At 36.4% G+C, this 25,014-nt stretch overlaps 1 protein-coding gene across 1 annotated transcript in view; it reads right to left on the reverse strand.

Moving 5' to 3' along the window:
* Positions 1 to 25,014, reverse strand: part of ERC2 (ELKS/RAB6-interacting/CAST family member 2) — a 791,328-nt gene that overhangs the window by 364,365 nt on the left and 401,949 nt on the right. The window contains exons 8-10 of the mRNA XM_044384924.2: positions 20,705 to 20,842; positions 14,107 to 14,247; positions 10,886 to 11,026 (exon numbers count right to left, since the gene is read on the reverse strand). Coding sequence (XP_044240859.1) covers positions 10,886 to 11,026; positions 14,107 to 14,247; positions 20,705 to 20,842 — 420 coding nt within the window. The remainder of the gene's footprint in view (positions 1 to 10,885; positions 11,027 to 14,106; positions 14,248 to 20,704; positions 20,843 to 25,014) is intronic.

Here is a 25,014-nt window from a genome sequence, read left to right on the forward strand (position 1 = left end):
TCCAAGGAACAACTTTGTCCCCTCTCTTCATGAGTCAGGAATCTAACTCCTGAAAATGCAGATTGGTGTGGATTTAATGGTTTTAGAAGCTACTTATAAATATAGGGAAGAACACTGTCACTTTCAAAGACATCCACCAGTCATTAAAAAATTCTATCAAAAAAATATCAATGAGCATTCTCTTCTTAATGTAAAGATGTAATTTTGCTGATTAAATCAGTCAGTTTAAAGGCAAATCCAGGTATCTGGTTCTGCCTCAACATATTTCTAGTAACTTTTAGAGCAACTCTCAATCATTTCACAGAAACACAGAAAAACGGGAAAAGAATATTTCAGAAATGTCTGTGTTGCATATTAGATCAGTAAGTTCTGAGGATCCCCCAATTATGTTTTCCTACATTTCCACATGTAAGGAAATTTCTCCACAAATGGGAATAATCAAAACAAAATTTGGAGCCTCACTGATGTGGGCAAGCCTTGGAATTTTGATCTGAACTGACTTTGAAAGCCTGAATCAAACACAAAAGAGAAATCTGGTCATGACTTAGGACAAGTAGTACATAACAATACCTAGTGGCTATTTTAATTATAGAATTTAGAACTATTTCAGGAAATAAGGAAAAGTTTCAGGTTAATATTATATTTAAAGTTAAGAGCAAAAAGAGACTTAAGCCAAACCAGGAATTGATAGTACCAATATGAAAAATCACAAGTTTATTAATAATTCTCTTGTAAAGTTTAGACGTTGATTATTTTCAATAGGATTCTAGCTCATCATTTCAAGTACCCAGAAAGGAAAGCATTAACTTTGGCCCAGAAACCTGCTGTGAAACTGGGCAGGGAATATTCAATTATAATATTATACAGCATTCTTTCTTTGAAATGGGGCCTAACAATTTTAAAAAATCATTTTTTTCAAAATAAACAAATGATTAGTCATGATCTTAAAGCACAAGCAGAACACTAACTAATGAGTCTGATGGTTTTTGTTCCCTGCTGCTTATGGGTTTTAGCAATAATTTGTTAAATTTATGCACAGTGAAAATATATTATTCTTGATTGCAGCACTTTTAGGGGTTTAAACATTCCTTTCATATCTGAGCAGCAGAACAGGGCATATAAACTACTTTAAACATTGTATTTTATTTCAATCTTCTAAAAGAAGTTCCAACCTTCACATAATTCTGGGCTATGAACAAACCTTACTTTTAAAAATAAAGGTTTTAAGGGTGATTATAGAACTTCAACATATTATAAAATTTACATTTTATTTTAACTCCAATTAATTAATACCAAATATAAAAGATGAGCCTAAATAATACATTCAAAATCTAATAATGATGTATCTTTGAGTCTTACACTACTTAGTTCTAGAGGAAACTTCTTTTACAATTCCAGCTATGTACATCCAGAATAGTCACAATTTTCATATTATAACAACTATTCCAAAATGAAACTTTTCTCACAGATGGAACAAATAGGATATTTTTAAATAAATGAACGAAGTTCAAAATAGTTTTTTTTATGTTGCACATACACAAAACAAAAAGAGCCAATTGTATGCTTAACAGTTCTTAAGACCATTTAAACAAAAATACAATTATAATGTAAACCCTTTTAACTATGGAATGTCATCAAATTAGCAAAGTAAAGGAACTGAACTAATTATCTGGATGTTCTGAAATAAAACATGTGACTTCAAATCTTAAGTGTTATTACAAGTATTACTTGAGTTCTTTAGCTCAAGTCTGCAGCAAGTGTGCAGTGAGTGTGTTTGTGTGTGTGCATGTGTTTATATATGCTATGTGCATGCTGGGAATTATCTCTTAAATATCTGTAATTTTCCATTGTGTTGGGGGGACTAGTCTATGAGTGAATCAAATAATTTTCATAAATAGTCCCCAAAAATCACAAAACTAAACCACCGTACCTGAACAGTGACTGTGAAAGCATTTATAATGCAGTCCACCATGTCCTTGGGATTATAGGTCCTATGATGACCTATAAATCAGGAAGACCTCACTGAACATTAAAAAGATTTTTTTCTCTTTCTACACTGGAAAAATGCTTGGTCTTTTTCTTGTGAACTGTTATATAAAATGTAAGCCCTGCAAAAGATGTGCTTGCAGAAAAGATAGGATTTCAATGGATAGTGACCAGGCAAGGGGGGAAATGTGGAAGCACATTAGAGTGGTCTCAAGTGTGCCCTGGCCAGTTACAAAGTTGTCCTCGGTGCCTCCAAATCAGTCATTTGCCTTGCAGCAACAAGGATACTATACAGTGCACTAAATTAAGAAGCCAAATCAGTCATTTGCCTTGTAGCAACAAGGATACTATACAGTGCACTAAATTAAGAAGCCAGAAGCTCTAAAGTTTTATTAAAAATTTATAAGAGACCTCTGGATACCATCTCTGGGCATAATAACTACTAGGGCTACGGCAAAGAAGGTATTTGGGACTGATGAATAAGCCATATTATTTGTCTGGAATTAAGAACTAAGGGAAGAAAAATAATTTAACTGAAGATAACCTGCATAGTGTTTATAACGACAAGACAAAACTCCTCCAGGAGTAGAGACTGGTAGTTAAGCTGCAGAAAGGCTATTATTATAAAAAATAATAAGGATACAAAGACAAAATTTTAGATTCCTAAGAAATGGCATTACAGCATCACTTAGTACCTGGGTGACTAAAGTAATAGTAAAAGAGTTTCAAAAGTAGGTTTATTTCTATTCTAGGAAAAAAGAGTTCCCAGGAAGACTTCAAAGCTGAATCTTTATTTACTCTGATTTAGTTTAGATTAATGGACATAGATCTGACTGTAAAATGACCTTATTTAACAAAAACAATTAAGTTATAATTCACCAAAATTTATAGGGTGGCCTTATTCAAAATAAACATACAATAATAAAAGAAATTTCCTAGGTACCAATAACTAGTTAGAAAATAAAAGGAGAAATATAGCATTCACCAAAAATTAACCTCACATAAATTTTTAGTAACTTAAAAATTATATATAGATAGATATACCTATGTACATATAGATATATCTATATAGATATGGAGATTAGTAATGAGATATATATAGATATATATATATAGATAGATACAGATATATAGTAATACTTAGAACTATCCTTGAAATATCACAGGCCTATAATAGGAAAATGTCAAACCTTTACTGTAAAAGATCTATGAAATAAATAAAAGTTGTATCAAGTTCATGAATTGGAAGAAATAATATTGGAAAGATATCATCCTAAAATTATTTTATAGGTTGAGTATAATTCAAATTAAAATCACCAACAGTTGTGCTTTTTAGTTGACAAGGTGATCCTGAAGTTTACTTGGAATAACAGAAAATTAAAGGCTAAGAAGACTAAAACAAAATGAAAAGCAGAAAAAATTACAGTAGAATTTGTTTCACTAGATACTTAAAAATATTATAAAGCCACAATAATTAAAATTCTGACCCAACAAGCAATAGACATTGATAAAACTGAACAGCTCAGAAATCAAGACATTCATCCAGATGAAAACTTAGTATACAATGAAATAGTATGAAGAACAGTAGTTAAAGAATTACTTGATAAATGGTGCTGGGATAATTAGATGATCATTTAAAAATATATAATGTTAAAATTTCACCTCTTGACATGAATCAAAATATACTAAAGACACATAAAGGGGTTAAACTGATGTAAAAAAGTAACATTAAAAAGTTTTAAATGTGAGTGCCTACTCTTGAAATCAGAGAATGGCTTCTAAGCCTAAAGAAAATGAGAAAATTCTAAAGGGAAATACAGGTCAAGAAACCTAAAAATAGTCTTCTTTATTAAAAAAAAATTTAAATGAGGGGTGTCTGGGTGGCTCAGTCGGTTAAGCGTCTGCCTTTTGGCTCAGGTCATGATCCCCGAGTCCTGGGATCCAGCCTTGAATCTGGCTCCCTGCTCATCAGGGAGCCTGCTTCTCCCTCTGTCTCTCCCCTCTCTCGTGCTTGCTCTCTCGCTCTCTCTCTCTCAAATAAATAAATAAAATCTTTTTTAAAAATTTAAATGAAATGAAATATTGCCACAAATCTGACAAAGTTTCTATATAAAGTATAGAATGACTCATACAAACCAAAGAACAAAACGGTAAACTCAAAAACAAGTGCTTATATGACCAAAAGAAATAGTTCACGGAAGAAAAATACAAACAGCTAGTAAATGTTTTAAAAACCTCAACCACTCTAGTGATTAAAGAAAACAAAGTCAAAATGACAAAAAAAATTCCACCTATGCATTTGTCTAAGTTATGAAAAATGACACTTGTTGGTGTTGGTCAGGGTGTGGCAGAAAGGCTGCCTTTATCCAGTGCTGAAAAAAAGTTCATGGTAGAAGGACTCTAAAATGCAACACAGTAAGAACTATCAGGAGCTTTTAAAAATCATTGGCCAGGAATTTATTCCATGACAAATGTAGAAATGTGGGAAGATGTATTTCAGAGCATTATATACTGGCAAAAAAAGTGGGGAGGGAGATAAGCAACATTTGGGGAATGACTAAATACAGTGAAATATCACATAATAAAATAGTGTTTTGGAAAAATAGTTACTGGAGAAAATGCTGATGATATGTTATAAAAATAGAATATACAATTCAATAAACACTGACACAATTTGGTGAAAAGAAAATAAGAATATTAAATGAGAAAAAAGAAGAAAGGAGAGATAGGGAAAGCAAAAAGGAAGAAAAGGGGGAGGGAAAGAAGTGGGAGGAAGGAGAGAGAAAGGGAGAGAGGAGAGGATAAGAATAACAAAAAAGATGTCTGGGTAGGGAACCCCCCAAATGCTCCTAGTGATTATCTTTGTGCCAGGAGGTGTCTAGTCATTTTATTTTCTCTTATACTTCCATACTTTTGCAAATTCTCCACTGTGACCATATGTTACTTTTATAACCAGAATAACATGATTTTTTTTTTTTTTAAAGACTGTTAAGGAAAGAAAGTCCACCATGCTGCATCCCTATCAGTCCAAAAAAGAAATGGACCTGGAGAATATCTGCAGACAGGGAGAGTTGAAATAATGAGAGGCTGGCTATACTGCCAGGATGCCAAACCAATGGGTTAGCTTAATTAATTCAAGGAGAAAAGTTAGTTTTTGCTTCCTGGAGACCTGCCACTGTGGTTGGAAAGTCCAATAAGTGCCGTATCATCACTATTTCTGGAAATGGTCTTAAAGTTAACAGAGCTATTTCTTTGGTCCTACCTATTCTGACAGGGATGCTGAAATCCTGTCATGTTTCTGATAACTCTTTGCTGCTCCCCAGTTGTCCTGCACATACCCAAAATGTGACATACTTAGGTTTTCTTCCTGTCCCCAACTAGTAAATGTGAAACAATTTCACTGAGATTATTTTATATTTTTTAAAAATGATCTAAAGAAAATACTCATTTTTCCCCAGGGTCAATTTTCAAGTTTAAAGACATTCCAGTCTTGTCTTTCTTCACCTACCCATCGTCTAGAGCCTGCTTATTAACACTCCCATTCAAGGGGTGCCTGGGTGGCTCAGTCGGTTAAGCGTTTGACTATTGATTTCAGCCCAGGTCATGATCTTGGGTTTGTGAGATCAAGCCCCAAGTCCAGCTCATGTGCTGGGCGTGGAGTCTGCTTAGGATTCTTTCTCTCCCTCTGCCCCCCCCCACCCACAAAAAAACTAAATAATAATAAATAACACTCCCATTCAAATGTTAAGGGATAGGAAATTTGGATTATTTTTCCCACTCTGCGAAAAATCGTATTTGTGGAAAGAGGTTAATAAAGACGCACCAATGGAAATTGAGAAATTCTGTTTGCAAAAATAAAATCTGTTTTAAAGAATGGAGGGTGGAGGTTGAATCTAATTAAATACACCCAAGCATCTTGTGTATCATGCTGTATGTATCCTGGAATAGCAGCTTAACAAAAAGCTGTTGGCTGAATTGTTTCCCTTATCTATGCTATTCCCTTTTCCCATGATGGGAATTCATAAATAGGAAGTAATTAGAATGCATGATAGCACAGATCACATCTGCCAAATGACGAATTCTGGTCACCTTTAGGTAATATTTCACCCAGTTACGCCAGTTGAGTTGACAAAACAAAAAGGTCTTTCTTCTTTAATAAGTTAAAGAAACAAATAAACTGCTTCATATAAATGCACACCTGTCATTAGGATAAAAAAATCAGTGGTGGCATCTGGGCCATTTTACATATATTTTTACTAGTTACCTGTTTTGTGTATCATTAAGCTATAATCAAAATTGTTACTATCTGTTATTAGGAGGCTATATTTTAGTTTTTCCTCAGCTAAATGACATGTTTTTAACTCTTACAAAACCCACAATAATGTGAGGCATTTACCAATCTCAAAGAGCATAGCCCTATTTTAAAATCTAAGCCTATTTTAACTTCTATCATTTGAATGTAATTTACATTGACTTGCTTGCTATTTTACAAATGCTATCCCTTTTCACATAGGTAACTCTGAATTAGAAGGAACTAAGAAAGAGTTCCATGAGCCTAGATCTGCAGCTGACCTCCCCTTTTCTATAGCCTTAAAGTTGAAGTTAAGAAGGAGGTAAAATCAGAGCTGGCAATATTTTCTTAAGTTCTTAATTTTTAAATTTCATATTCAAAAGAAATGGCAGTAGCCTTTGCACAGGTCATTTCTTTTGACAGAACAGAAATGGGAAGAGACTCATATATATTTTTGAAACCTCCCCAGTATGGCACACCGTGACATGTGATCAATAGATCCTCATGCTTTGATATGTTACAGCGGGAACTTTCAGAAATGACTTACTGGGTTGTACATCTGATTGAACAACTGCTCAGCTTGCTACATTGCAAAGTTGGGGAGGCATGGAAGCACAGACAGGGAAAGAAGGAAAGATCCAGAAAAACAGCATTAGCTCAACAAATCCAGTGCATTTGCACAGACGAACTGGTTGTTAAAAAAGAAGAAATTTCAGTTTCTAAACATTCCACAGTGAAAGTGAGAGGCTCTAGGGAAATAGAAATGTTGACTTTGGCTCCTAAAAAAGAATAGCTGGAATAAGAAATTTAAGGTTTGTGTTACTTTCCCTTTCTCAAGTTAAATAACCCATGAAATAAAGAAAGCTGTCCACTTTTGATGATACATGAAGTGCTGGCCTCTAGCAATGAATCAGAAGAAGTACTTTTGGCCAAGCCTGCAATTTATTACCTGAACTTCAAAGATGGTAATAATAAAAGATTAATTAAATCTTATCATTGAGTTTATAGCTCTTCTTTTATATTAACACAAGCCTGAAGTTTCTATTCAGTCTAATTTTAGGAAAATATAGATCAGCAAACAGCAGGTTAGCAATAGCAAAATATCAGTAAGCAAGACATTACAGGATTAACAGTAAATGGGAGAAGAAAAAAATTAAGTCATCAGGAAGAATAAAGGGAACCAAAATACAGTATTATCCTTTGCCCATTACCAGCTTCTACTGTTAGTTCATAATTAATAAAAATGTAATTTTTAGTGACTATCCTATTATGTTCCAAGTGCTTCAGAATTTGTAAAGCTCTCCAGTCTATTTTGTGTAGAAGATTTAAATTTTTGTGGATTTAAATGTACTGAATATTATCTTAAATATCACTCTCAGGTTCTATTTCTTAAATACCTACATCATTAACTTGGGGCTCAACGTCAAGGTGTAGAAGGTGAAATACTGTAGGAACTTTCACTTTGCTTTAAGCTGAGACATGTGCGTTTGAAGAGCCTGAATTTTTCATTTGTTTGACTTTGATGAAGTAAATGATAATTTTACCATGGTTAAAAAAAAGCCACTCTCCTCAAAGATGGTATTAATTGGAAAATTACCAAATCATAACATTTTGATTTGTTGCTTCTCGATTGATTTCTAGTTAGATAAGGTAAAATTACTTCTACATATTGAACACCACATACTCTTTTGAAAGACAAAATTATCCACATATCACTAATGAGGTTCTTCTCAACCCCTGGGTATCTACTTAAGATTAATGAATGCAGTAATTTGTAAAGCACACTCATAACCCATTGCTGTGCATCGTGGTTACTATCATTTTATCAACCTCATTAATATCAGGAAAACTTTCCTCACACATGAATATTTGATGGTATTGTTTTTAAGATGTGGGATGCAATGTGTAAGGAACAGTTCCTTTTCTGTCTATAACCATTTTTCATCATGAAGTATGTGGAGACCTAAATTAACAGTCCAATAAAGGGTTAAAAATAACAAGGCATGTGAATGTTCTCCACAAACTTTCATGTAAAAACTCACCTTACCAATGTCAAGAACTGTTCATAAGACAAAAATAAATTTAAATCACAATTTGGATCCCATTGTCTCTGGCAAACAAGGTTTCTGTTCAGCTAAACACATCTACGATGTTGTGTATATTTTATGGCAAAAATACATGGACGCTCACAAATCTTGAGCAAAATTCCATTGGGAATTCATGGTTTATTTATGACATAATAAAACTATTATGTTTTCAGCTTTCATTTAGTAACCCTTTATATTTTATTCACAAGTCACATACCCTTTTATTTAAAAGGAGGCCCAGACACTCCTTAAGCTTTTATAGCTGCTTATTTTTCCATGAGTAAATGATGTGTTTATATGTATATTCACATACTGTTGGCTTATATTTTCAAATATTTCATGTAGATCTCAATTCTTTTTAAGGTGATGGGTACTTGAGGTTTTTACGGAACTATTTATTAGCAGAAATTAAAGACTACTAGAAAAAGTATTTTAAACTTTTGAATTTAGTTGATTCTAGAGAGCCAAAAATAACAAAATAGCATCTGCAGGTTAGGCATGAAAATATTTAAATTATAATTAATTACCTTATTTAATTTCACTGTACTATGCGTTTAGGAGATAGTATAGCAAACATTATATACTTAGAAATAAGTTATCTTTTCATAAATTAAATAGGTCCTTACAGCAAAACAACCATATTTGTCACTTTAATCATGGTGATGTGGCAGAATGTTAAAATATTGTCAGGAATAATGCTAAAATGTTTACAGGATTTGCTCTGCGAATTTCAGCACACAATGTGTACCTGAGAGTTTAAGGAAACCACATGCTCTGAGTGATTCCTTGGGCAAATCAGAGCTACGTTGAAAGAAACTAAATTGAAATGCATAGACGTTCACTTATTAAACTAGTCAAGTCATATACATGGAAACTGTAAGTGTCAATACGGGACACTCCTCCTTATAATTATTAGAGGGTTTCAAATTCCATAGGTGACTTATACTAAAAGGGAGTATGTTGAGTATGTATCTGCAGAAATAATATATGTGGTGGCCTCAGTTCCACAATGACTACACAAAATTGATGAAGCTATCTTTCATGGCCGGATCTAATTGAGGTCCTCCTTCTTCAGGATTTCAGCACAATGCAACTGAGATAAGCTAATGCAAAGTGAGTCAATGAAGTTCTCTCACAGTTATCCTAGAGCTGCCTTGTGATCACAAAACTGTTCATTAAATTAAAAGTACCTTTCCGAGGTTCATTTCTTGATATGTACATGTATGTATAACATATTACAGAACACATTCTTATGTGTCAAGAATGTATTATAATACACTCAATGCATAAACAGCCAAGTCAATTGCCACTTAAGCACCCTCAAATGGGCCATTTAAATTCTTCTATTTATTGTTCGAGACTTCTGCTTAACTAGATATCACTTGAAAAAAGTGAGATGCTGAGTGGATTGGAAAGTAGATTTTGCAATACAGTGATTTTCTTGCTGTTTTGCTGTAGATGGATTTGATCTCTATTTTTTTCAGTAAGGAGACTTTACTAGTGTGAAATTTTTCAGGACAATTTCTAAAATTCCGTGAACAGAGTATAATCACATTTCAGTTATATATTGCATCATACAAAATAGTATATTCAATTTTCAAATATTCAGAATAATTTCTCCACAGACATATGATGCTTTAACATCCCTATCATCCGTATCATATATTTTCATAACTTTAGCAAATAAATCCCCATTCCAGTGTGCTATAAATTATACATAGTCAAATTTCATTATATGCTTTGCTTGATTATTTAGATTCTTATCACCTCTTTTGAATAAGTTTATAAGTTGTCAAAGGGAAACAAAATGCTTAAACTCATAAAGTTATGAGTTTTATGTGAACAATGAGTGCAGACGTACCAAACAACACAGGGAAAAAGTCAAAGGAACAATGCATGACTGGAAATGTACTCCACAAAAATGTCCAGTTCAGAGAAAACATGTTAATGCTTCAATGTAAAGATCCTGTTTTCTTTTCCAAAGTCTTCTACATTCAACAAGCTTTCTAAGATATTAAGGTCATTTTTGGTTAAGTACAAATAGTCATCCCACAGATATCCTAGGGAATTTGACTATTTGGGTGGATGTCTAGAAATTTGTTATTGTCAGGTAAACTTTTACAAAGTTCTAATACAAAAATTGACTTACTTCTAAAGGTAGTAAAAGTTTATCAACATATAATGGGACCCCAGATTCTTTGATTTGTTACAAACATTTTTATTTTATTTTTTATAGTTGAGATTTACCCAGAGTAGCAGCTTATTTTTACAATATATATATATTTTACTTCCACTACTATTTTCATCTATTTTTCAAGTTTTTTTTCATACAGGAAACCTAAGATATTTTTTCAGGTTCACTGGCCAATTTGATGCAGACGTCATAAGTTAAGAGTGCCTAATTCTCTTATCGGCAGACAGCAAAAGATAAGGGATTTGTTTCTTTGCAAAATATCTCTTCCTTTTCCATTTTATAAATTCATTGTAAAATGAGCATTTTTTTTTCTTGGACTTCACTTACCTTTTTTAACTGTGCTTCCAATTTGCTACATTCCTCTTTCTTTTGTTCAATGGCTATTTCTAGAGATTTTAATTTGGAGTCCCTTTTCAGCCCTGCTGAGGCTAATGAAGATGCATGTTCCTTGAGGTCAATTAAACTAGACTGAAAGGAAAGAACACTAGTAAGTAAAACACTGCAATTTCTACTACTCTTCAATTTGAATACATTGATTCTCTGCATAGTAATAAAGTGTGCATTAGACAGAAAGGGTAAATATAGTCTTACTAAGGTAACAATAGCCGGCTCTGGCCAGGAAATTAAAATTGGCCAGCTTACAGAACCGAGCAGGATCTAATTGCAGTAGAATCAAATGTGACCAAATGGTGTGGTCAGTAAATGCATGTTTCACGTCTCAAAGTCATGCTAATGATGTAAGTCCCAGGGTGGTCTTTACATGTCATGGCAAAACAGACACTCTGAACCTTCCATTTACATTTATTGCTGTCAAGTCGTGCAGACTCTAAGACAAATATGAAAGAAAATACTAACTTTAATGCTTTCCCCCCCCAAGGGCAAATCAAATATAAAAGAAGCATCCTGTTAAGTTTTTTATCAAATTCCATTTCTTTAATGGAAAAATAACCAATTGTTTTTAAAATACCCTCTATAGAATCAAAGATAAAATTATTTTTAAAATTTAGAGTAGACTTTACATCCCAGTCCTTGGTAAATCCAAATTCAACAGATATAATGAACCAACTCAGACATGGGTTTGCCTAAATTGTTCCACTCATCAATCATGCCCAGAAACCAAGAGCTCCCCTGGACAGTCTGAATTTCAAAAAGTAGAGAAGTACATATGTGCATATATCATGGAACATAACTTTGCTTAGCTAGGAAGGCAATGTCTATTACCAAACATGAAACGATTAGCACCATCTAACAATGTAACTAAAATATTCAGTTATTACCCCAAATCAGACTTTGTGAGTTTCCTTTATATCCATTTGCAGCACCTAGAAAAACACTAAGCACACAGTGGCCACTCAGTAAATGATGTTACCTAATACTTTGTGTCTGGGCTACTTCCTGGGCCCTGGAATAATCTTGTTGATGAAATAACACCACCATCACTCAACAAACTACCCAGTCCTAACAACCCTCTGAAACAGAGTAGCCACTCTCATTTTTCAGGTCAAGAAATTGAGGTTCACATGAACTGTCTTCTCCAAGGTTTCTGACCTATTAAAGGAAGACACAGGTCTCAAACCCAGAACTCTGACTTCAATTTCAATGCTCTTTATCATACCACTCCCACAGAAATAATAAAGGACCTTGCAATCTAGGCATTTTGTCATGCAAAGGTGATTATCACCCCAACTAAATTATAAGCTGACAACAATTATATGTTGTTTCTCTTTACATTTTAAATTGCCAGGTCTGATAGCTATATGCATCAACTTGGCTAGGCTATATAGTTCCCAGTTATTCAATCAAACACTAATCTAGGTGTTGCTATGGAGGTATTTTGTAGATGTGACTAACACCTATCATCAGTTGATTTTAAGTAAAGGATATTATTCCCAAGTCTGGATGGGCCTGATCCTATCAGTTGAAAGCCCTTAAGAGCAGGACTGAGATTTCCCTGAGAAGGAAGAAATCCACCTGTGGACTGCTGTGCCAGTTCCTGTCTGGAGTGTTTTCAGCCTGCCTTCCTGATGGCCTACCCTATGAATTTCAGACTTGCCTAGCCAGCCCCCATAACTGTGCAAGCCAATTCCTAGCAGTAAATTTCTTAATATGGTTAAATTTCTTAATACGGTTCTGTTTTTCTGGTAGAACCTTGACTGACACACCCATCCCAGTGGCAGGCACCTTACTATACAGGAACAATAAATGTTGGCTGAAATGCCTATCTGAAATCATACAATGTAGGCACTGTTTACAAAATTATTTTTATTTAAAGCTATGCTCCACAATGTTATCAAGATCTCTTTTCAATTATAAGTGTATGTATATATATATTTTAAGGTGCAAATCCATGAATAACACTTGCAATCAGTTATTGGAAATGAGGTCAAAGCTTCCATGCCATCTGCCACATACCAACTACAGTAATTACAGATCCCCCAAGTCAGATGTAGAAGTGAAATAGTAGGAAGAGAATTCACATTTTTTATTTTCATATCAAAGAATAAGCTCCTCTGTAAAAAACAAAAAACTAGTGTGCTTACATTTTAGGGAATATGCATTTTGTTTCTATTACTCATCAATTCTCCCACTCTTGGAGTCCTCATTTAGACAGTACTTTAATTTGTATAGAATTACCAAAACCCAAGGGCTGAGGTAATAATCTGGGGCTGGAAAATGGACAACTATGCAGTGATATTGACCAACAGGAGGAAAGAATCTCTAACAGCCCTAAAGGAGATAGACATTTCGCATGGACAAAAAGAAGTGTGAAGGGGCCAGTTGTGGACAATGGCACATATCTCAGAGTTTTGGAGGCTGAACAAAATAACATGCAATACTGCTTCTCAAGCTTCTCCATCAAAGTATCCCTAAGTAAACTAAAGGAGTTATAGGTATCCCTCATTGCATGGAGAGTCTAGCCCAACCTATCCTCTCCATAATCCCCAGGCAAAAAATTTCTTTAAAGTATATTGTTTTACTTAAAAAAATGCAAGTAGGATTTGTATTCTGCATCTACGTTTGCTCTAGCATGAAAATACTGTTTTAAATTATTTACCATAATGTAAAATAAATATTCCAGAAGAATAGCCACATTTAACCTATACTTTGTGTACAGCATGGTACTGTATCCACTAACCTGGTGATTCGGTTGAACAGCACAGATGAATGTAAATCACCCAACACAAGGACTGGCATATAACAGGCCCTCAATAAGTGGAGATGTCATTATTGAGATTGTTGTTATCCCAAGCAAAAGATCATGGGACATGGAAAAAATACAGAATCCTCTAAGCCACACAAATGTGGTAAGATATCAAGAAAACTTTCCAGGAGCTACATTGTTTGTGGTTAGAGTAGAGAAGAGGGCATAGGGCATCCTGATGAAGGGAGTTACGGTAAATATTTTCCTTCGAATTCAGACAGCTCTGCCAAGGAAAGGTAACTACGTCCCCAAAGCCTTCACATAGCCCCTCAAACTCACTCTCTAGTCTCTTGAGGCTCCCATGAATAGGACTATCAGTATGGTTCATTTGTTTTTCCAGACTCACCTCTTTTTCAGTCAGTTCAGCTTGTAAAGCATTGACCTTCTCTTTCAGATCTTTGTTCTCTTTTCGGAAAGATTCTATCTCTTCTAATCTTTCCCGATCATCTCTCTCTCGCTGTTCTTTCAAACGCTCAATTATTCTCTCCTGTGAGGCAATTATCAAAAAAGAAGTGAGAAACCATCAATGTGTGTGCCAAGACACACTACAAAAGGAAATGGCAGGCGACAAATGTAGGAAATGCTCTACACGAGTCAATACACGCAAGATAGTCAAACTCGGGTTTGTGAAGAGAGACTGTGCATAACAGCATTTGGGAAAGACAAGCAATATGGCTTTTGGCTTACTTATAAAAGTCAGCATCACAACATTGCAAGAGACCTTAATGTTCAAGCTCTGAGACTGTTCTTGGTTTATGGTGGTACTTGGGAAATTCCAAAAGCAGTTCCAGAAGGGGGAGGTTTAGGCACCAAGACCTAGACTTATTAAAGCCTTTAACGGACAAGTGGAAGAAGCAGAATGAACCTTTTGGTTCAACCCTCTTTGCTTGGCTTTCCCATTTGATATCAAAAAAACTTCCTTGGTTTCTGAAGACTCTTCTCTGGCTAGTAAGTGGGGCAGACCTAGGCCCTCTGGGACTTAGGTCTGAAATCACAGTGAAAACTTAAGGCAAAATAAAGAATGAGCTCATTGGATAAGTAATTTGCCAATGTGCCTAGAGATGTTAATTTCCTCCATATTTTTCCAATGGTTTCTTGGCAATCAGTAGAGACTCCAAAACATTGCTTGAATTTGACATAGTTCAAACAGCACCTTTCCTTTACTAAAAGCTTACTACATGCTAGGTGCTGTGATGTGCCCTTCTCCATCTAGACCTCATCACAATTGCACGGTCTGAACCAGTGCTACTAGTAACACTATAGCAGGAAACCAAGGCCCAGAGACTGGCTAACTCATCCAAGGTGACCCAGCACATTAACAGAAGGCACAGTCCAGCATCCAGGTTCTCTGAGTCTTAGCCATGGCCATGAGACTGCACTGCCACAAACAGACGCATGGTGCCCGTTAAGGAGATCTGAGAATCTTGCTGCCCTTGACTTATATGCTGAAATGAAAACACTGCTCTGGTAGACATGTTTTCCAAAAATGTGGAACCTTACCAGTATCAAAATAAAAGCCTTCTTCTTTTTTTTTTTTAATATTTTATTTATTTGACAGTGAGAGAGAGAGAACAAGCAGGGGGAACAGTAGAGGGAGAAGCAGGTCCGCCACAGAGCAGGGAGCCTGATGTGGGGCTCAATCCCAGGACCCTGGGATCATGACCCAAGCCGAAGGCAGACACTCAACTGACTGAGCCACCCAGGCGCCCCAAAGCCTTCTTCTTTTTAAGTAAAATTCCATTAGGGTTAAGTCTGAGTTAGATTTCTAAAATTTGTTTCAAATTACCCAACATATATATGAACTCCCTTTTGGATGGCAACATTAAAAAATACCGGTGTCTAACAACTACTCCTTAGGTTCCTGATATTATCTTTTATATTCTTATAAGTATGTAGTATGAGAGAAGGACTGATACATAAGACAACGTAAAACAGTATGTGATGCAGAGGGAAGTTAGTTTGAACACTTAGCCTGTGATTTAAGATCCCCCAGGGATGCAACTGTTCTACCCCAATGACAATAATTTATGTATCTAATGCTCTCAAGGAAAAAAAGAAGTATCATTATTGTTTTGCAATTAGTTAAAAACACTTTAAAATGAAGTATATTATTACAACAGTGGGGGTGGAAACAGAACAAATCAGTCTACTAATTGCCTACATTTGTTTCTTCTTGATTCCAGTTATAGTCCTATTTGACTCTGTCTGTGACCCTGGTTAGTGGAAGATTATGCCATCTACAAAAGAAGAAATGGCCTCAGTGCGCAGGAAGTCTCTCAAGGGCTTTTAAAAATTTCAGCAGCTGAACCCTCATGCCTACACTTGTTGCAAAAGCATCACAACTGGTTACCCGGCCACCAGGCCCTCTCCATGCCATCGCTTCCACCATATGAGCTGCTGGAGTGACATTTTTTTTAAGTTCCAACTGACTATGTCGCCTCACTACTTGGAAACCTTCCCAGGAATCAATCTGGCTGGATCACGTGGCCTTTATTCCTACTTGGCGCCCTTCTTATGGTTTTACTGCATGTCCATCCGCCCAGCCTAGCTTTCCAAAGGGAAGCACTCAAATCCTGTGAATCTTTTAACTCAGGGCTGGGCAAACTGTCTGGCATACAACAGGCAATTAAAGAAGCTGAAGGAAGGAATAAGAACTCGGGGGACTTGGGGATCGTCTTAGCTTCAAAGGAAGGGAAATAAAATTAAGTATGCGTGTTAACATCCAGAAGGTGTCAGAGTCATTTAGTAAGTACGTTGATTCACTCTAAGCACTTGTACTATTGACTGGGCATCGATGACAAAAAAAATCAGCAAGCACTATAATGTTTTTAAGTGTTATTGATGATTCGATACTACAAAATATTTCTCCGTCAATCACAAAACTAATTTAACTGTCAGCCACGCAGGGCCAGATGTCAAAAACATGTGTTAAAAGGCCCTAATATGCCATGATCTACTTGATTAACAACTAACTTGCAGAAATTCCAACAATGTGTTCTTGTTTTAGTCTTATTTGCATTGGCAAGTGTTTCTTGTGCACTCATCTGGCTCTGCACAGGTCTAATCTATTTGTGCTTTATCACTGAGCGGGAACTGAATTACAGCGGCCTCCGGCTCTGCTATCTGCCTTTCTCAACTGCTTATCTGCTATGTGGCTACAGCAAGGCTTGGCGAGACCAGCTTTATAAATACTGTGGGTTCCGCCTCTTGAGCTTCTGTGTGTCAATCCTAGAACTAAGTCATACTCAATCTTAACTTGCTAAGTGGCATTATTTTTTGCACTGTGAATACGTATATAAATTCTTAGAAACTAAAAGGAATAACACCTCCCTGGAAGGTCATAATTCAAGTGATCAGTGAATAGTGCCTAATAGGTTCTATTCGTCAGCCAAATGACAGCAAATAATTAGACGTTCTTATGAGTCCATGATTTTTAATTAATCATTTTATTTTTTGTACCATATCTTGTTCCAGGGGATCTATTCAATTAAATGTGGATAAAACGGGAACTTGTGAGGCAAGGGCCATTAAACACGATTGTGATACTGTCAAAAGCACAATTATCGGAAGGTTTGAGTTTCAGTCCCATTCCATCACCCGTGAGCTGAGTGGCCTTCGATAGTCCAGGGGAGGCAACAAAGTCCCAACATAGGGCCAACTTAGATAGATTAGAAGTGGCTTCCGGGAGCACTGGGTTGAGAAGTTAGCATGCACCATGGTCTATCCATGACACCCACCTAGCACCCAGAAATGGGGAATGGTACTGCATCTGTCCAAAATTTTCATTTCTGGGCAAGTCATTTCACCTCACTAAGGCCATTTCCCATCTTTAAAATGTAAGAGCATAGGTTTGGTATTTCTCAAAGTGTGTTCATTGACCACTTTCATCAGAATCATTAGGCATGCTTTTAAAAATCACAGGTTTCGGGGCACCTGGGTGGCTCAGTTGGTTAAGCGTCTGCCTTCAGCTCAGGTCATGATCCCAGGGTCCTAGGATCAAGCCCCGTGTTGGGCTCCCTGCTCACTGGGGAGCCTGCTTCTCCCTCTCCTCCTCACTCGTGCACTCTCTCTGGCTATCTCTGTCTCTCTCAAATAAAAAAATAAAAATCCTTAAAAAAAAAAAAAATCACAGGTCCCTTGGCCCCACGGCAAAGCAACTGAATCAGAATCACTAGGAAATGGGACCCAGGAACTGTATTTTAAGAAGCTCCTTAGATGATAAAATTATTTGGATACACACAAAAGTTTGATATTGGAATAAATACTTAAAAGGAATCTACTATTCTTTGTCCCGTGATAAAGAACCTTGCCAGTTCCTATCCAACGTTTTTGTCTGTGCCTCTCAAACACACTTTCTGATTTTGTCACTTTTTTTTTTAAGATTTTATTCATTTATTTGACAAAGAGAGAGAGTACAAGCAGGGAAAGCAGTAGGCAGAAAGAGAGGGAGAAGCGGGCTCCCTGCTGAGCGAGGAGCCCAATGTGTGGCTCAATCCCAGGACCCTGGGATCATGACCTGAGCCAAAGGCAGACACTTAACCAACTGAGCTACCCAGGCGTCCTGAAACTGACCACTTAATGCTGATATTGGCACCAGTGGCTTCTCCTTACTTTAGACTGATTATAGCCAACTCCTTTTTTTTCTTTTTTCTTTTTGGAGAGCTTTTGAAAATTCCCTTCAAATGAATTGATCTGTTTGCTTTTATTCTTCGTTACTGTGAAAGGCTAAAAGTTAGGTGCAAATAAGGTTTGAAAACTAAGAGCTCACAGGCCAAAGCTGGCCTACATCATATTTACCTTGAGCATCATAATATTTTAAAACCTGAATTTGAATGGTTTGAGGTAGGTCAAGGACTCTGCAGATTGCCATAGTTGCCAGCAGTCCCTACTGCCTCACACCAAACCCACTTCCCTCGTTTTTATTCTCTGCCAGGCTCTTCAATGTATCTAACTACTCGACTCCTCATCTATTGCCCAATTCAGATTCCATGTGCCTGAGATTGTGGATCAGCAGACTGAATAATTATTACCAAGGTAGTTCCAAAGAAAATGGAACTTAGAGGTCAGCTAATTTAAATGTGCATTTTGAAAATAAGGTACTAAGAGAAGAGGCTTGCCCCACGTGATGCAACTCTCATGTGGTGGCAAGAATATGAGGGGGGCAGACTCCCACAGACCTCAGCCTTTCTTCCCAGTCATCCCTGCAGTCTCAAAGGAAGTGCTTAAATAAAAGGAACAGTTTCAGATTCAGGAATTGTTTTGGGATTTAAACTAGAATAAATCAAATCTTAATAGGGCCAGGGGATAAAAATGATAAAATCCTGCCAAGAATCCATGACATGGAAAAATTATATGGTATATGTTTACTTCTGTAAAGTTGCAGAAAGAAATTGAGAGGTAGTAATGGACTGACATCATATCACTCAAAAACTGCAAACAGGATACATAATCATTAATAGTTTTTGAACCAACATTCCCTCATTCAAATTTTTACAAACAAAATTACTACAGAGTTTTGGTAATAAATTCTTAAATGTTTAAAAAAGAGTATTTTCCCTGAAGAATCATCTTATTTACTCTTTCACATTTTCAAGTAAAATCTTGTATCTTTATAATTTAATATTAAAGTTATAATTTTATAATTTCTATCTAGCCATAGAATTACAGCTCTTCCTCTTTGCATCTCTTATTTTTTTATGTAGTGCAGTGGCTTTCATAATAGGGTAAACACCACAATGACTGGATGTTCACATCAGGAACCTGCTAAAGTGCAGAATCCCAGGCCCTCTCAAAGTTCTGATTTAGTAGGTATAGATGCAGCCTAATAATTCAGATTTTCAACAGGCACCTCCTGGTGATTCTCACCTAGAAGTCAAAGAAGTCGCGTATAACACCCAGTGCACCATGCAACTAATGAATCATCGAACTTTGCATCAAAAACAAGGGATGTACTGTATGGTGACTAACATAATATAATAAAAAATATTATTATTATAAAAAAAAAACAAAGAAGTCTTCTTTAAGATACCCTGGGAAAAAAAACAACAACCACCTGTGGACCATTTAATCTAATGCCTTCCATTCCACAAATGCTGGGAAAGAGAGCTACTTGCCAAGGTCATCTAGTTAGTTAGTGGCAGGGCTGGGACTAGCTCCTAGCTAGGTCTCCTTCCACTTGACTTCATTACTACAGTTAACAGACAATGATAAAGGGGAATATAGGAGACAGGCAGTCTAGCTTCCAAGTCCACATCCTTGACTACTGTGTAACACAGCTTCTCAGGAAGCTGAACTCCCAAAAGAAGAGGAATTAAATCTGCAGAAAATAAAGAACATTATAGGCTAGGTAATAGTGTGTGCAAAGGGTCTGAGAAAGGAGGGAACATGGCAGACTTGAAGATCTAGGCCAGCATAGCTAGAATACAGAGAACAAGGGAAGAGAGATGGGGGATGAGGCTGGGAAAGCAGGAAGGAAAGAAGAGGGAAGGTAGAGGAAGAGAGGGAGGGAAGAGCAAAGGAGAGAGGGAAGGAGAATAAGAAGGACAAAGGGAAAGAGGGTAGGAGGATGGGAAGGAGAGAGGAGTAAGGCAGGCAGGCAGAGAGGTAGCTGACCAGATCCGAGACAGATCAAATGAAGGGATAGATCGTATGTGCCAGGTAAAGGATTTCGATTTTTATCATCCTAAGAACAGTAACAAGCTAGTGAAGGTTTTTAAGCAGGGCCAAATGTGGTATGATCAGGTTTGCATTTCAAGGCTCTCCTGGCTTATTTAATGTGCCAAGTGTACTGAGGAGGGGCTAACATGGGAGAGGGAGGTCCAGCTGGGACGGAAGTTAGTGTGAGCACATGGAGAAAAGCGGGCACATTCAAATACATTTAGATCATCTCCTCCCAGCCATGTTTCCCTAAGTCCTGACACCCCCATTTTTCAGCCCAAGCTCACCTTTTCCGACAAAGCCTCTTCAAGTGTTGCTAGCGCAGTATCTGTATTACTGGAATCCGTCTGCAAGGACTTTACTCTGTCTTTCAGATTGGTTAGTTGTTTGTCTTTATCCCTAAGTTGTTCTTGCAAGTTTTCAATCTGAAAATAAAGATCACATTTAATGCATATTTTATTACATATCCAAGGCCAAGCTTCTTGAAGTGGTCCTGTTTAAAAAAATAGACCCCAGGTTATAGACATTGTCAGCATTGAGGTTACACTGACTTAGAATCAAGGCCATTTTGATGAGCCCTCATTCTTCCATGTACTTCAACTTTGTATTTAAATGGCAGTACAGATGAGCAGACTACCTCCTTCCATACTGATGCAAGCCCTTCAGACATGTAAACATTGCTATTTCTACCTATTTCTATCTCTCCTACCAGACCAGTCCATAATCTAATCTTCATACAGTGAATCAGAGAAAGACATATGCAGGATTTTTTCATTCAATGAAAAGACATGTATTGTCAAGCACCATATCAATATATAGCAGAACCTATGTAGTCATTCACTCACTCTTTTATTCAGTATTAAACTTTGTGATATGCCAAATGTTGTCAAGTGGCTGTTTCAAAGTAACCACATGAAAAGCCAAGTAGGTTATCATCAGTAGACTGTTAATGGGAAGAACTTGTGATATAAATCAAATGTAACAAGTACTAAACACTCCATTTGGCAACTAAGTCATGTGCTGGCAACCAACCAGCCACTTTTATCCACTATCTGCAGCCTGAAATAAACACGCCAAACAGCTGATTATAACGCCTGCCCATGAGCAGCAGCAAGGACCTTTCCCGGGCATTGCATACATTATCATTCATGTTTTTATTCTCTGCTTTCAAACCATGTATTTCTTATCTAAGGATTAAAAAAAGCCCACTGTACAAACAATTTATTCGTATTAAGGGTTTTAAAGTGACAAGTAAAAAAAGCAGTACAACTCTAAGATAAGTCCATTCAAAATATTTGTATTCTGCACCCAGGCTTTCGCAGGAAATCATTCCAAATGCATGTTTAACAATGTGTGACTTAAACAAATTTTTGGATTATTTGATTCATTTAGCATAAATCTGGAATGCAACACAAATAGTGACAGCAGTCGCAGTAACAACAAGGAGGAGAACAGGGTGACAGTGGAGGTGACAGTAGTAGCAGCAGCAAAACAGCTCTGAATACAAAACAATGACCCTGCTGACCCTCAACTGGCAGGACATGGGACTTGGTTATTTTTTCCAATGGCTACAAGGGATTTGAACCAACAGAGATGGACTTTTCCCCTTTCCTTCCTCCCTCCCTCCTTTCCTTCTTTCCTTCCTTCCTTCCTTCCTCCCTCCCTCCCTTCCTTCCTTCCTTTCCTCCTTCTTTCCTTTCTTTTCCCCCCCAATGTATCCTTTTAATAAGACATGTTTTCTGCCTTGAGACAGACATCCTGGAAACTTAAGTTATAGGCCAAACAATTAGCCTTCTCCTTCATCAAAATGCAATGTATTCCTGCCCACCTACCATGGTGAGAATTCACTGTCCCTCCATGGAAAACACAGGAACTCAAAACGCATAATCATCTGCAGTCAAAACAAAGGCTTTCTCCATTCCAGACAAGTGTTCATGCAGTTACACAATACCATAAATAAATATATGGGTGAACAAGAATATGGATGGTTACATGTCAGAATGATACTCGTTATATAAAAGAAGCCAACAGCTGAGAGGACTGGTTCTTCAAGGAGAGTGTGTGCTATTATCTTGAGTACACCCACACCCACAGATACATTTGTGTACACGAATATGTGTAAATGCATGGTGGTTCCAAGCAAACTGATTAGACACCCCCGTCACCCTGGGAAACAGTGCCCTGAACAAGACAGAGGATACCTTCTCTCAGAGCATCAGCCCTGGGACAGTGGTAGGCACTGATTTCAAGGGATTTGGGGCACTGGAAATAGAAGCTAAAGAAGACTGACTATAAGCCTGTGAGAGACTCCTTGGGGCCTCTCCAAATCACTGAGAGGACTGAAGAAGTTTAGGGCCAGGGTCCTACCAGTATGCAGGTAATATAACACTTGGTTTTTTCTGGTTTTGGGTATAGTAGCCATCCTAATGAGTATGATGGTGTCTCCTTATAGTTTTGATTATTGTTTCCTTAATGACTAGTGATGTTGAGTGATCTTTTCATATGCTTACTAGCCATCTGTATATCTTCTGGAGAGAAATGCCTATTCAAGCCTTTTGCCCATTTTTGAATCACATTGTTTGATTCTTTGTTATTGTTGTTGAGTTTAAGGAATTCTCTATATATTCTGCATATTAATCACTTATCACATATATAATCTATATTTTCTCCAATTCTGAGGCTTGCCTTTTTACTCTGCTGATATTCCTTTGATGTGTAAACTCCCCCCATTAATACTGCTTTCTCTATACTCCGTAACTTTTGTCTTCATTCACCTTTTAAATATTTTTTCATTTCTCATGTGACTTTTTTTGATCCATTCATTTTTTTAAAGTGCTTTGTTTAATTTCCACAAATTTGCACAATTTCCAGTTTTTCTGTTACTGATTTCTAACTTCATCCTTTTGTGGTTAGAGAAAATACTTTCTATGATATCCATCTTTTAAAATCTATTGAGACTTAATCTGTGGACTATCATATGGCCAAGCCTGGGGAATATCCCATGTGTACTTGAGAAGAATGCACCTGTTGTCATTATTGGATAGAGTGTTCTGAATGTCTGTTAGATCTTACTGATTTATTTTGTTGTTTGATTCCTCTATTTCCCTACTTATCTTCTCTCTGATTATTTTATTATTGAGAGTGGAGTACAGACATCTCCAACTATTATTACAAAACTATCTTCTTCTTTCAGTTCTGTCAGTTTTTGCTTTACATATTTTGATGGTCTGGCATTAGGTTCATAAAAGCCTGTAATTGTCATACCTTCTTGTATTGAAACTTTTGTTAATTTATAAGGCCTTTATTGGTCTATTGTAAACTTTTCTGAACTAAAGTCTGTTTTGTCTCTTTCAGTTACTACTTGCATAGAACATATTTCTCCACCCTTTCACTTTCAACCTCTTTCTGTCTTTGGATCTAAAGTGACTCTCTTATAGATAGCATATAGTTGGATCATGGTGCGAGTGGTGGGGAGGGGTTGTTTGTTTGTTTTCTTATTCTGAATCCATTCTGCCAATCTCTGTCTTTCAATTAGAGTTTAATCCATTTACATTTAAAGTAATTACTGAAAAGGAGGGACTTACATCTGTCATTTTGCTATTTGTTTCTGTATACCTTATGTTTTTATTCCTCATTTCCTGCATTACTGTCTTCTTTAGTACTTAGTTGATTTTTTTGTAGTAAAATGATTAAGTTCTATAATCATTGTGTGCGTGTGTGTGTGTGTGTGTGTGTGTGGGTGTATTCAACAGCTATTTTCTTTGTGGTTACCATGGGGATTACTTGTAACATCCTAAATTTGTAACACTTAATTTTATAACACTTTGAATTTATACCAGCTTAGCTTCAATAAACAAAAATTCTGCTCTTTTATAGCTCCATCTCCACCCCTTTTGGTTGCTGATGTCACAAAATTCTATCTTTATACATTGCGTGTTCCCAAGCACAAATAATAATTCTTTTAAATCCATTAGCCTCTTAATATATAAAATGAAACTTGGAGTTACAAACCAAAGTTACAATAATACTAGTTTTTAGACTAATAATTTTTGTAAATATATTAGTCTCCTAGGTCATGTAGAAAATGGATTCCATAAAATGGAATCACAAACCATTACTACAATAATACTAGCTCTTATAACTGCCAATGTACTTACCTTTATTGAGATATTTATTTCTTCACATGGCTTTGGGTTACCAACTAGTATCTTTTCTTTTCATTCTGTATGACTCCCTTGAGCATTTCTTGTAGGACAGCTCTAGTGGTAACAAACTCCTAAGCTTTTATTTATCTGGGAGTATCTTAATTTTTCCCTAAATCATTTTAAAATTTTTTATTTAAATTCAATTTAACTAACATATAGTGTATTATTAGTTTCAGGGGCTGATTTTACTGATTCATCAATTGCATATAAAACCCATATAAAAGTGCTCATTACATCAAGTGCCCTCCTAATGCCCATCACCTAATTACCCCACTCCCCACACACCCCTCTTCAGAAACCCTCAGTTTGTTTCCTATAGTTAAGAGTCTTTTATGGTTTGCCCCCTCTTGAACAGTTTTGCTGGATATAGGATTCTTGGTTGACAGAAGTGT

The sequence above is a fragment of the Ursus arctos genome, unplaced genomic scaffold (genome assembly GCF_023065955.2).
Source record: "Ursus arctos isolate Adak ecotype North America unplaced genomic scaffold, UrsArc2.0 scaffold_14, whole genome shotgun sequence".
In the NCBI taxonomy this organism is placed as follows: Eukaryota; Metazoa; Chordata; class Mammalia; order Carnivora; family Ursidae; genus Ursus; species Ursus arctos.